Here is a 15,242-nt window from a genome sequence, read left to right as displayed (position 1 = left end):
TTTATGTTTGTGTATAAAATATCATATTTTTTCTGTTTTTACACCGTCCGAAAAAAAAGTGTGCTGGATAAAAGTTTTTAGAAATTTGAAAAAGTTTGAGAACCGCTGGTTAACTCAATTTAAATTATTTTTATTTAAATTCCTAGATTACTTACTTTTATAATTTTAAAATCATCAATCAATTTTAAAATCTAATAATAAGGAAATGTAATAATTAATTTCTATTTCCGGCGAACCACATGTTGAGAACCACTTAATAATGGCTTGAATTGATGCATTGTTACATTTATAACATGTCTAGAAAAATTTGTTAAAATATTCGGACCACATCAAAAGATACATAAGTTTGTCTGGTAGTGAAACTGCCTGATGAAAGAAATATAAAATATATTTATAAAACCTTCGCATTTGTCTAAATATAATTAAAAAAAAAAAAATTAAAATAAAATGAAAATTCATACATTTATTTAGTCATCTCTTAAAAAAAAGCAAATAAAACACTAAACATATATTTTTAATTTGACATGGAAACGAAAACATACACAGGACGCCAATTGGCGTCTGCGGTGTTTAACTTTCGGCACACTCAGGACGCCAATTGGCGTGAGCGGTAGATAAAGTGTTAAACAAATTTATTGTTTTACGACACTTATGCTACACTTTCTCATTATTTTATTATAATTTATTTAAATAATTTGTATATCAACACTATCTAGAAAACAGCTAAAATTCATATAATTAAAAAAATAGGATAGAAGATGGAATTCCCATTAGTTAATTATATTTGCTTAGTAAAATATTTTAATAATATATATTATCCCGCATAAAATAATCTATCGGTAGTCAAATTATTTCCGAAATGAATTCAACGACTCATCATTATAATAAGTACAGGATTATTATTGATGTACATAGAAAAAGCATTCGAAAACGTTTGACACGATAGTTTAACCTATAAATTATTTAAATATGAAGCTCCTTATTTATTCTACACACACGCTTATTTATAAATAATAAGCTCGCGATACCGAGTAAAATTCTAATTGGAAGTCCCGCAGGGTAGTTTTCTCGGTCCATGTGTCTTTATTTTATATACTAATGACATTCTTATTTATAAAAATTACTGTTTTATCAATGTACACTGATGACACAGCCGTCATAGCGCACTTAAACCAATTGTAATTAAATTACAAAAATCTAGAATATTGTATTAAATTGAAAATTATAATATACCTAGAATAAATTGAAGGAATATTATTTAAAATATGAATACAACCCTTGCCTTCAAAAAAATGTTTTTACCTTATAAACAATAATCTCGAGCTTATAACTGAGTAATTAACAAATCCAATAAGAACTATAATCCATTATAATTGTTAAATAATATTCAGTAAAAAGTTTTTTTTTTTAAATATAAAAATATAATTATAACATAAATTTTATAAAATAAATACTAAACATATTTTGTAACGTTTTTTCTACAAATAATTTTATTATTAAAAAAATAATAATAAAATATATTAAGAAAAAATCTACATGTATATTTATAAATATTTATAAAAAAAATAATTCGTAGAAACACGGCTGTTAAATACAAAAAATATGAATTTTACCGAAAATTGTCTACAATAAAATCAAAAATATCAGAAGATAAACCTTATAGTAAAAAACAATGTCAGATTTTAGATCACCATTTTAATTCAAATCAAGTCATTATCTTTGTGGTAAAATTAATGCTTGATTATTGATCTATAGCAATAAATGAGTCAATTTATTTACATTGTATTTTAAAGATTTTATTAAATTAATAACAATTGGTTTATTAGACTTTAATGAAAATATTAATTGCATTGCCATTTAAATTACATACAATCTTACATTTCTAAAACAGTATTCATGAAAAAGCGTCTTTACAATTATATTGTTAATAAAAACAATACTAAAAAATGCATAGAAAATACAACACTATCTATAAATAACATAAAAGCTATGTATTAAATAATATTTAAATCATTTTAATATTTTATTCTGTATTTCCTGTAAAATTTCCATTTAAGTAGTTTTTTGAATAAGGTATCATAACAATAGTCATGAATATTGTTAGTATTAGTCTTTTTTTACTATCTATGTACATTATAAAATATTGCATTACAAGCATTTCTGGAAAAATTTCCTTTTATGTATAGACTTTCCATTTAAGTAGTCAATTTGAATCAATAATCATGAATATTGTTAGTATTTTTAAAATATATATGTACATTCAAAAATATTGTATTACATGCATTTTAATATAATAATATTATATCATACAATCGATTGTAATAATTTCCTGATTTATAAAATGCAAAAGTTATGCTTTTTACATGTTGAATTAAATCGGAGCTTTCGCTTCCAAAGGTATGGTGAATTCGCGCGAGCTTTTCTCTACGCGCATGCTCGAAAAGCCCGACTTTTCCGACAATCGTTACCACGTAATTTTGCACCCCTACCAGCGAGGTCCCATGGTGTAATGGTTAGCACTCTGGACTCTGAATCCAGCGATCCGAGTTCAAATCTCGGTGGGACCTTCCTTTTTATTTTTTATATTTCGCATGTAAGCTTTATAATGTCGGTCAAGTTATATTTAGAACTAAATCGAAACGTTTTGCTTGAGCGAATATTTTTACACTGACTATTCCGGATTAACTTTAATCACAAGTAGCTCGTGTGTTAAAAAAATACACTTCAAATATAATCTGTTGATTGTTTGTATTTTCAGCAGTGCTTATTTAGGTTACGTACATAGGTTAAGCCAATATAGACAGATCGATATTCTTTGTATGTATTATACATATTGTAGGCACACGTATAGATTTTGTTATATAGACATTTCAAAGCTAGTTATGGAATACAGTATCACTAAAAAATGATCATGTATTGTCATTAAAAATATTATTAATTTTCAATAAATATATGACAATTGATTTAAAAAAAATAAGGTTAGGTTCATATAAACAAACATAGTATAAAATATCAATAGAAAATCTATAACCTAAATATCGAGATTTTAGACATGCTTTTTATTTTTTAAGACAAAATTTAAATAAGTGTATCGTTTTAAAGTTTCCCATCTGATAAATTCCCTAACAAAAAATATTTCAAATCATCCCTGACTTTATATTGTAGAGCTGTCAAGTTAATCTCTTTACTATTCAATTTATTTTCGTATCGTTTCTTGATCTGTGGAGATCAAAATTGTGTATCGAAAATTTAAAACTGTATTTAATAAAAAATAATATATCGTTAGTTTTTATTGTGAGAACTCAATTAAATATTATATATTATATTAGGGGTATATAACTTTTCACACCAATTGGAATCCTTCTAGTTTATAATTTTCTTCAATGAACCCTTAATTTATAATAGATAACAATTTTAGATGGTGTTTCTTAAACTTTAGTTATCTACTCACGTTCCACCTGAACATTATTTTATTTATCACAATTAACCATGGGGGTAGACTACTTCCGGAAAAAATGTAATTGCAGACCATTTTTTGAGAAGCACTAGTTAGAAAAATATGAAATAAAATTTCATATTCTATGAAACACGTTAATAAAAAACAAATTAATACACAAAAGATAAAGTAAATATTATAAAAATGAATAAAAAATATTAATGAATGAAAAATATTATTTTTTTATAGCAAAATATATTTATATACGAAATAATCATTGCATCTAACCTGTTTTTGTATTTAGTCTTTGCTGCTGCGTACAGAGAGAATGATCTTTCACATATACACCTTGATATAAACGACACAATTATATTACAGCTCGTGTAACAATCTCAGGATATTTATTCGTAATTTGAAGCTAAAGATGCATAATATAAACTTGAGTAAATATTATTTTAATTAAAGAGTAGGTCAATATAATAATGCGTTTTTTTTAATACTCCAAATCAAACATATTTTATGTAAAAACGCATGCATGTAATGTAGGTGCAAAAGAAAATGCACCTACACTTAGAACCTCTTCCACTGCCCATGCAATTTTGAGTGCACGCGTATCGCTAAAGATTTTTTTGTGAATACTATCCAATCGTATATCACAAATTTCGTTCTATGCCTTGATTTACGCGATATTTTCTGGAACGTATCTATCGCGCAAATCGAGGGATGATTGTATTTGGATATCCTTTCTTCAGTATTTGAATAATATTTCGCTTCATAATGTTACAAGAAAATAAAAAAAAAAATTAATTAGGTACAGTATTTATATTAAAAAATATACATACTATTCAAAAAAAGTTTAACATATGTTTTATTGGGTTTCATTTATATTTAACTAGATTAATTGAAAAATTCATTTTTATATCTAATATTCCATTTAGTGACTAGCAATATTTTAACGACCGATAAACTCTCAGATTTAATTCGCCCCAAAAAAATACGACAAAGGGAGATTTTAATAACAAAGCGCCGAATAAAATCTTAGCCGAATTCCCACTGCCCTCAGATTTTTCTCGCGCAAATCCATTTTTTTATTACCCGTCTCGAAAAATACATAATACACTTATAATCGTAAACGTCGATCGTAAAAATGAGAATTCGCGATTTTTATTCGCGGATGCTGTAAAAGTCTGAACTTATCCGTTCAAAGATCGCTTCCGAATGCGAATTTTTCAATGACAAAACAGAGATGCAAGGTGGAAAAACAAATAACGGCCGATAAAACAATAAACTGCTGCGTCTGCTCGATGACTTTCCGAAGATAAAACTGTTTAGTTTCAAATGTGTCTACTTAAAAATATACTATATGCAAATTGTATCAGGATATTCCTATTCGCGCAAATCGATATTGAAGCGAATATCCAATCACCATAAACTATGAAGAAAAATAAAAAAACCCATAAAATTGCTCTTCTTATTTAAAGAAGTTAACTGTAACACTTCCTACCATCTAACCAGGGGTTACAATTTACATTTAATTTTTATTTTAATCTACTAAATTTAAAAAAATAGTTATTCCTTAAACTTGATATTCGAATAATGTGCACCTTATCTCGGTTATTAGGGTCTCCTTATTGGATTAAATATTAATATTTGTCGGGTTGTTTGTGCGTATTGAGAATCACTCGATTAACCCTCCGATTCGCACGAACGCACACGGGGTGACTAGAGACCCCACTTTATTTATTTATATTCGCACATAAAACACGCATCTCATCTCGTCGGAAATTATGGCAGTTTAATATCTTCACGTTTTTATATACATACTTCCATATATGATACATATACGTATTTGTAAGGGATTATGTTATTATAGGGCGAATTTAAAAGCGGAAAACGTAAACGCACAGAAGACGCTCTGATCCTTGAAGCAGGGATTTTAAATTAAAGCTTGTATGTATAGACTAGACCCCATAGATAAATATTAATAAATATTAAATATGAATTATATATTATTCTTATCTATATATCATACTTTTTATAATTCAATTAAATCTAAAACACATTTTAAAAAGCTCAAAAGCTCAAAGCTTTGTTCCAAAAAAGCTCAAAATCCCAAATGTTATGTCGGAACTATGGCAATATTTTCTTGACATTTATTTTCACTATATTAGTATTATAAAATAATAAAATATTAGCCACTAAGTAAGTTGTTAAGACCAAGTTGTATGTATAAATGTTAAGGCCAAGAAAATTGATCAATGACTAATGAACGAGTGCGCGAGCAAAATCGACGTTTCTTTCCAAACCGGTCTAATAAATGTTTAATCAACTCCATTGACTGTTATTTCGCCGAGCTACTAAATACTAGATGTATATGTATTAGATAAATAACAAGAAAAACAAAAAAAAAATTTACACCGTAGAGACTATTCTTCACCAAAATTCTTGTTGTTAACTAGACTAGCTTCATCTGTTAAAAAACAAATTGATACATAATTTTAAATTATGTTTATTGTAAAAATACAATATCGGCCCTCACCAAGTCAAGGACGATCCGAATTCGGAGAAATATTGTGTCAAGTTGTAACGTTTATCTTAAATTCGAATCGAAATATTTCATTATACTGAGATCAGTCTTCGTTACAATGAAAACATATTGTATAAAAATATTTCCAGGACAAATTGAAGATTCGTTATACTGGGAATTTCGTTATTTTGGTATTCGTTACAAATAGATTTCACTGTGTTTGTATTCTTGAAATTTAGACTTTTACAAGTTATTTAAAATACAGTTTCCAAATAATCCTTATTTTAAACTATTTTAATAAAATTATACTAAATAATAAAATAATAAAAATTTTATGGCGTAACTCTGTGGAAAGCCGTTATACATTTTTACAATCTGCCGATTTTCACGTGGAGCGGTTTCTTCTTGTTTAATTATTAATGTAGTTTTTAGATTATCAAAGCAAAGGTAATGCTGATTGGAGTAGTTAAGACAATTGTATACAATTATTTACTACTGAAATACTTCCGATATCAATTAAAAGCTTCCAATAAAATATGCATATTTGAAAACATCTGGTATAGACCCACCCTGTTTTATTCAGCGGTATAAAATAATCAGAAATTTGTGCTAATTGTTCGAAGGCCGTTTTGTTAGGAATTAAATTTTTACTAATACTTTTAAATATTTTATTTAGTAGTAAAAAAATCAGCGGTTGTAAAATATTTAAAATTATTTGTTCAAATTTTTAACTAAAATAGGCTGCATGAAAATTTTAGAAAAATCTAAAATTTGATGATTTTTCAGAACATCAAAGCAAAGATAATGTCGATTAGAATAGTTCAGAAAATCATTAACATTTTTTGCCATATAAATATTTCCGATCTCTTGCAAATCTTTCAAGAAAGCACGCATATTTAAAAACATCTGGCATGGACCCGCCTTTTCTTATTCAGTGGTACAAAAAAAATCAGAAATTTTAATAGCCTATTCTGTTTAAAATTTAATTTCTACTAATACTTTAAATATTTTATTTAGTAGTAAAAAAATTATTTGTACAAATTTATTTTTTAACAAAAAAATCAACAAAAGTCAGATTTTTATACCACTGAATAAAAAAGGGTGGGTCCATACCAAATGTTTTAAAATATGCATACTTTCTTGGAAACTCTTAATAGAGATCTGAAATATTTAAAAGGAAAAAAAATGTTTATTATTTTCTCAGCTACTCTAATCGACATTATATTTGCTTTAGTATTTTGAGAAATTTATTTAACAAATAAAAAAAACCGCTCCGCGTGGAAATCAGTAAATAACAAAAATGTATGGGGGCTTTCAAATGAAAATTTTCAATTTGGCATATTTATTGATAGCTTTTCGATTAATTTCATTAATAATTTAACAGCGTCTGTGATCGTACCCAGTGGCGTAGCTATGGGGGGGGGGGCAGAGGACGGGCCGCCCCGGGCGGCACTTGCTTGGAGGCGGCATATTCGCGATGGGATCGTCTAGTGTGGTTCTTAACCCTGAATGCACTAAAACATACATGAATCCACGAATAACAAGAACTTAATAATAACCAATTTATTATTTTAAGAAATGCTGATTTTATGACCACTGTAGCATTAAAAGCGAAAATGCCTTGATAATAGATTTAATTTACAATTTTAAGTGAGTGAATCAATGAAGACATAAAAGTTGTAATGGTTATGATATTGCCAAGGTTTTTATAAAACTTCCTCTTTTGATAAAAATATCTTCAAGATTATAAGCAAATCTAGCTTTCATATCAATGTTATACGGCATTTATAAATATTATTTACCGAAGCCCATTTCACTTTAATGAATTTTAAATCCTCAGTATATGATTAAAATTCCGAGTAAACTGCTGAGTTAGTAATAGAAATCATTAATAAACAGTGTGCCAAATTTAATCCTTTGTAGTACTAATATCATATTAAGAACTTATTTAAGTGTCACGAACTATTATAATTTGATCGATCATTTTCAGATCAATTTTTTGTATAATGATACGATCTTGTAGATAATGTTTATATGTAAGATCTTGTGGACTAAGATGCTGAAGTTTATGATGGTGAATTAGGTTAAAAAAACATGTACCTAGCTATTAAACATTGATTGAATAAACGTAGTATATTCCATTCGTTATCCATCCAAGTAATTACCACGCTCAACGTTGCTTACATGTGGTTTTCTGATGAGAAACGGTGCTTTTAACATAGTAAGATCCTTAGCGATTAATGATTTGAGAAAAAAAATAAAAATAAAATAAGCCTATAAAACACATATTGCCTTTAAATATAATATGTATTAATAATTAACTATTTAATAACATATTTTATTTACCCACAGAACTAGTACTGCCATCTATTGGTAAAAAAATTATTTATAATATTTTTTATTATCGGCACATAGAAAGTGTTTTCACGCACAAAATATGAAAATAAAAAAATCCTATATTATAGGGAGACTATGCAAATTATAAAAAAAGTCCATACATATCCCAACACCCTCATCGTCTAATTCCGCGGATTGATACTCCCAAACGCGCCCCGTTTAACGATAACAAACAAATAAAAATAAAACGCATTAAGCCATTGCCTTCCTTCCGTTCGGTTACGCTAGGAATTGCCCCGTTTGGTGCTCAATCCTTATACGATCCAATAAATCACCCCATATTATATGGCCCTCTTAAAAATATGACAGACACTACCCGTTTTACGATTCCTCCTGGTCCCATACTAAGAGTGTTCGAGATGATCATACATCGACCGTTGAATTTTCTTTAAGATTGCATACAGAAGGTTTTATTGTTCTTTTCTTATTTATTACATAATCGACTATTTTCAAATAGTGTATACCATTTTTTAAATAAAAGCAAGTTCGTCTATTCATAAGGTTTGTTCATAGTATCAAAATAAAAAAGATTTGCAACGTTTAATGTCAATATAATATAATAAAATCCATAGGCCTGAAATTTCTCGACTGAGATTTCTGGGTTCTAAAACTGATTGATGACAAAGCATCATACACTAATTTGGTAACTTTGTTAAGTAACTGGATCAGGGTTTTAATTTTACGTAATTTTATTGATACCTTTCAAGTCTGAAGTGAATTCTGAATGGAAGTGCATAATATGTGCTATGTATGCTTGGTCGAGAGATTTTAATTCTCAACGCGATGATGAATTATAAAAATTTGTATGTGTAATTAAGTTGTCTTTATTATAAGAATCGTTGCAATGATAGTGGAACTTTTGGTTTTAAGCAGATTAATATTTATCAACACTACACCTTCCACGTACCACCTGCTTAATATAAATAGCATTTTTAAAGACCCTGAATGCTAATCTTAGTATCATATTTATTTATTGCGCTTTTAACGCGTATGTGCGACAAGTCCTTTTCTTGTGGTCAATGCGTATTTGCGATTATCGGACAGTCCCCAAAACAGAATATTTAAAAAAGTACAATTTAAATTTTAACATTGAAGTGTAACACAAAATTTGAATAGGTTACTGAATTCTGATTCTCGTATTAATGAACGTTTCAAAACATAAAACTTCTAAAGAAAATCTTAAATTTATTTAAATTTTATGAACAAATGAACTAAAGCTAATAAATATTTTAGAATTTAACTCACTTCAGTAAAAATCACAAATTGCTATAAAAGTCGTTTCGGTCGATACTCGGCCCAGCTCCGCATAAAGATAGTTTGACTGAGCTTTCAGTTAGAAGTGAAGTGGGGGTTCTATATCAACTTTTATTCAAAGTGTCGATATATTTTTTACAAAATTTTCAAAAGAATGTTCAAAAAGGAAGTGGTTTAGTCTGTTTTCGAGCTAATATGTCTTTGATAATTGGGAGGATGTCCCATTTCTCGACATTTGACCAATGGGACTTTTGGGGCGGAAACAGATTTTTTGATATTGCTTAATAATGTTTCAATAAGACTATCTGTGATGTTTCAAAAATGGGTTGAATTGCCAATGATGATATTATATAGAATGTGAGCTATGCATCGCATTGTAGTTTTATTCAGATAGCCAATTGTATTATTTACAAGTTCTTTAACCCTTTGAGCGTTATTGCCGTACATGTACGGCGGTTAATCTTTCACTTTTTTTAAATAACCCAGGTAGTTATTTCAAAAAAGTTATATAAATTTAATTTTTTTTTAAATTTAATTTAATATAAATGATTTCAATATAAAATAATACCAATATATTAAAACGTATGAAATAAATCAACATAATAAAAAACATATTATAATAATTTCATAAAATATATTAAAAGCCTCTGAACTGACTTAAAAAATCCACGAAAGTCAAATAATATGTAAGAATATGTTTGAATAAATTAACGAAATTTAAGTATAAATTATTATACCATTATATTACAAAAAGTAGTAAAATAAATCAATGCAATAAAAAGTTAACACTGATTTTTTTCTTTTTAATTTATTATAAATGCAATATAAAATAATAATAAATAAATAACAACAGAAATAAAAATAGAAAATAATGTGATATTAACTCAATCCCAGGTGTATATCAACATATTAATAAATGTGTATAAATTAACTCACTACTCAAAAGTGTTAAGTGTGATTTAATCCTTTGTATAACGGATACGAAAATATAATAATAAACTTTTAGCAAGTCCTTGTGACTAATTTTATAATTAGGGAGAACAACCACTTGCTCTCAAAAGTGATCTTAAGATCTTTAGTAGAACCACAATGTTCCATCGATATATTATAGTAGGAATAATCTGGTACTTTTCGACACTAAAAACGACTTGAATAAGTAGTGAAAAACAATAAAAAATGAATAATTCCTACTCAGAATAACTGTGAAAATAATTTTATAGCAATTTCAATTTATATTTCCCCATACTACACTTTAACCTAAATACTGTTTTAACCCTCTTTGGTTAATGTTACAAAAGTTTTGGTAAATCTATTTTATGACATAATGTGCAACAAAATAAATACAAATTTAAAATTATTTTTAATACCCTAAATATATGTATTTTACCTATTATTTTAGATTAGTTTATAAAGCATAAGAAAAAGCTTAGCGTTCAGTACATAGTTATGAAAAGATCTTTAAAATAAAATACATATAACAATATAGCTTTTTTTAAAGTAGCTCTCACACTTTCGAAGCAGTAAAATTATAAAATATATTGAGTAGTTTTAGATGCTACGATAAAAAGAGATGCAAGCTGCATCCCGACGTAGGCAGGATCAAGCTCGCCTAATTTTAAGCATATTTTTATTGCTTATAAATCTGCATCCCGTATTTTTACGACGCCCGTCGCCATGAATGCACCGCGTTCATCCAATTGCGAAAGATTAGTTTGATTTTAAACCGGGGGAAGCTTCGATTTTATGATATTATTTAAATTTCATGCTTTTAACGACGCCCGGTTTAATTTGGCGAAGGAGACGGGGAGTCGTAAAACGGGATATACCGAAAAACACGTAGCATGTCACAAATCGTTATATCCTTATTGATTGATGGGACAAAAAGGCGCGAGTCATGGTTTTTTGAACTGTGCATGCATCATTGAATTGGTTGAATGGATTAAAAGCACGAAAACATTATGAGCTTTATTGATCAGAATCATATCGATTGCACAAATAAAGAATTTAACCTTAGGAAAAAATACCATGCACTAAAACCAAATAAATTAAATTATGGTATTATGTAAATCATTTTTAAGGGTAATTAATTATAAAATAAGTATTTGAGGACCACTCTTACTTTACACTACAATCCAAATATTCAACTATAAAATATAAATGTCTGATTCTATCTATTCTTTTACGTATTTCGTCAGTGAGAAAGCTGTATGTAATTAAAATATATTGCTTTGGGGTGTATTATTTAAAAAAAGGAAGTGTACTCTTTCTGAAGAAGCGCCTTACAATCAATGTATGTAGTAATAATAGCACTTTTCAGATATTATATTTTGACTTGCTAAAAAAATAAATACGAAGCAATAGTGAGGGTTCACCCACTACTGTCACTCTCACATTAAAAAATAAATTTAAAATTAAATTATATATAAACACGGTAATCTCTGGGTAGCATATGAAGTCGTTAGTAAAATAAATATTTGAATAATGGTTTTGAACTTTATTGTATATATACTTTACTTGTTGTAAATCTAACAATATTCTTGTCTATATTTTTAACTTTTGTAAGCATTTCAAGTTAAGAATATATTTCAATTAAATTTTTCATTGGTATTGTATACACAAAAATCTATTTTTATTATTCGTTATATACTAAATTTATGTTGAAATTTGAAACTCATCATAATCCATTACACTGTATTAAATTTTCCACCTCGCACATTTTGCCGCACAATATCCTTTAACCCAAAACCGTTCATTATTAGCCATAATACGCTAAATTTATGAACTATTCCACACGCATTAGGGTCTATTAAAAAATCCGAGCGACGCTCGAGCCACGTGTCGTCTTCACGTGGGGTTGATCGAAAACGCCACAGGTGATCGAAAAAGTGGTCCATTTCATACACCAAACAATAACCTGGTGCGTGTTAGGCCAATCTATCCATTAAGTCCAATTTTAGGAGCGTGCAAATTGTACACATATTGTTATTGTGTTCCCACGGATCGAGGCGTGATTTTGAAGCTTCATCATGCCTTATAGGTAATAATAATAACAATTAAGCAAAGGTGCTTATGTCGTGTGTGTCCTGTATAGTGTCCTGATAGAAATTTACGCTCGTTAGGTGCCATCCTCCGTGATAATGTACAGATGTAATTGGAATACCCATTGGCTAATCAATTGCTATACAAACATGCATAAATTATGTTACACCAACCGATTGAATCAATAATGGAGACGTCTTTGATGCTGATGCTGACAGTCTCATTGTGATACTGCAAAAAATTAATGAAGAAACGTGATATCCTCCAGGGATCATATCGTTGGTGATGTGCAATATAGCCATCAATCAAATAGGTATAAGTCTCGTTTCAATTAAAAGTGGCGTAGCCGAAAAGTCCTTCCACTCCAATTAAGGGCGAAACTGGGGTAAAAACGGCGCAGTCACGAAGTTGCCAAATTTCGCTAAGTAATTGCGTGAACGGGAATTAATGCGGGGTATTTGTAGTGAAACATACAATAAGCTAAAATACGATAAAATGTACAACATTTGATAACACATAATCTTGACTAATATAATAATAAATAATATCTTTTTATTTCACATATTTTTTAAAACAGTTTGTTATATAAAATTATTTACAGGTATCACGACACTAATCGCCTGGATGCAGATCATTGAACTACTCGGACGGTCTGGTCTCTTAAAATATGTTTGTATCTAAACGATTAATCGTACAAACGTTTATCTATGGCATGAAACTTTTACTGTTTCTAAATTACCAAATCGCAATTCTTGAGTGAGGAATTATAGCGATTCTCAGGCACTTATTTTAGATTTCCACTATTTTCCGCAAAGAAATATCCGATATTCACATTGCACCCTGCGATCAATCATAGCTGTTGGTTATTGCAACCTAAGGACAAACTGTCGGATGGGTATTGATAATCGGTAATTAGCATTATCAACGATCGGGTCGTTCCGGTGTTCTCACGTTCCGTTAATTATTCACCTGAGATGCACTTGCAGGTGAGGGGCGTTATGCAATTAATACAACATGGCTGTGATATATGTGAGGGTGCAGCATTCACCGCCCTTATTGATAATGTGAAATATGGATAATTGATAATGATCATGTAGGACCATAGCAACAATATTTCTAGCTATTTATAGAAACGCTAATATTTTTATATAATTAATTTTTCCTCTAATGTGTCTTAAAAATACAGAGTAGAGTAGATAAGCATATTATATATCAGTGAGTACGACTCTTTTCTATATTTAATATGTCGCTTCAAGATTAATTCGACTGATTTAATAATAAAAAACGACAGTAATAAGGACTAATTTTCAATCAAATAATATAAATAATAAAAAATATATATAACGTCAATAAAAAAATATTAAATAAATATATATAATACAATTTATAATTTAGATCAATATTTTTTTTCATATATTTACAATATTTTAATTCATCCTCGATCTTTTGTGTGGTCTTGTAATGAAGCAGTTGTCAGACTTATTATTCTGAGACATACTGAAACGTTTTCCTCCAAACTGCTTTCTAGAAGATTTATTTTTATCAGCAACAATTTCCAATCGTCTCTGACTGATTTGATCCATCCTGGCAGTTCTGATATACTGTCTCAATTTGATCCTCAGTTTCTTGTCACTCTTGATGATCCTGCACCATTTATCACTGACGATTGAAGCTGTGTACAAAGATCGGCTGTCTAACATCCTGTAAACAAAAAATATGTATATTAGAACATATTAAATTATTATAAAAACAAATTTAATAATCGGTTAAAATATTTACCTGAAGATGATAGAAGCTACTTCCAGAGGGAGCTGTCCCATTTTATCAACATTATCGTCGACCAAAGGAGAGAATCCCATGATGCAAAGCAACGAAAAGAAGCTGTTCATTTTGGTTGATTTTAATTGTTAGATCACAAATTAAAATTTGATTAAATAATGGGATAAATAGAAGGGCTCAGTTAGATACGAACGTAGCTCGCCGAAACATATGGTATGTTGAAATGAACGTAGCGCACCGAAATCACAATTATGAATTAAAAAATAAATATCAATCCTTATATCTAGTTTATGTATTAGGGCATGTAATTCAACAATTAAATTTGCTTTGACTCAAATAGAAAAAAAAAGTTTTTATTTATTTAAACTTATCTGAATGATCATTTTTATGTCTTACGATATTGTTAATAATAATAAAATATATTACAACAATTTTTAATTCCCTGCTTTTTATTGAAAAATTATTAATTAAGAATTTTAATTTTAAAGACAAATAATATCTACGTAGTGATAATGTAATCAAAAAAATATTTTTTTAAGCGAAAAGTAGATTTTACTATTTTTTTATTTTTATTAAAATCATCTCCTTCATTTGTGTTGCAAATATTTTATGAATTTCATAACTTATTTTTGCGATCCTTGCAAGACGTTGCATCATCTTGCAGTCCAATTTTAGCAAAACATTCTACCATCGTTTATGTACTTTCCAGATTTATAAATATATTCAGGCGTACATCTGCGTCTCTTCTGTAAAGTCTCTCCTACCTTTTTGTATAACTATAGGAAATTTTCGAATTGCTAATCAAATTCC

General features: G+C 28.5%; 2 protein-coding genes and 1 non-coding gene across 3 annotated transcripts in view; 1 reads left to right on the top strand and 2 right to left on the bottom strand.

The window, feature by feature from the left end:
* The window catches only part of geko (olfaction protein geko), an 89,142-nt gene that overhangs the window by 33,543 nt on the left and 40,357 nt on the right, over positions 1-15,242 (bottom strand). The window lies entirely within an intron of this gene.
* Positions 2,496-2,567, top strand: TRNAQ-CUG (transfer RNA glutamine (anticodon CUG)). Its single transcript has one exon. It is a non-coding gene; the product is annotated as a tRNA-Gln (tRNA).
* On the bottom strand, positions 14,081-14,554 carry LOC148238223 (uncharacterized). The gene is made up of 2 exons (XM_088181388.1): positions 14,433-14,554; positions 14,081-14,354 (listed from the first exon to the last, which is right to left on the bottom strand). Exons 1-2 carry the CDS (start codon positions 14,540-14,542, stop codon positions 14,081-14,083), a joined length of 384 nt encoding a protein of 127 aa, XP_088037514.1. The 5' UTR covers positions 14,543-14,554.

The sequence above is a fragment of the Plectrocnemia conspersa genome, unplaced genomic scaffold, assembly GCF_051122295.1.
Source record: "Plectrocnemia conspersa isolate PC_06_02 unplaced genomic scaffold, ASM5112229v1 ptg000002l, whole genome shotgun sequence".
NCBI lineage: Eukaryota > Metazoa > Arthropoda > Insecta > Trichoptera > Polycentropodidae > Plectrocnemia > Plectrocnemia conspersa.
This window is presented reverse-complemented; position numbering and strand designations above follow the sequence as displayed.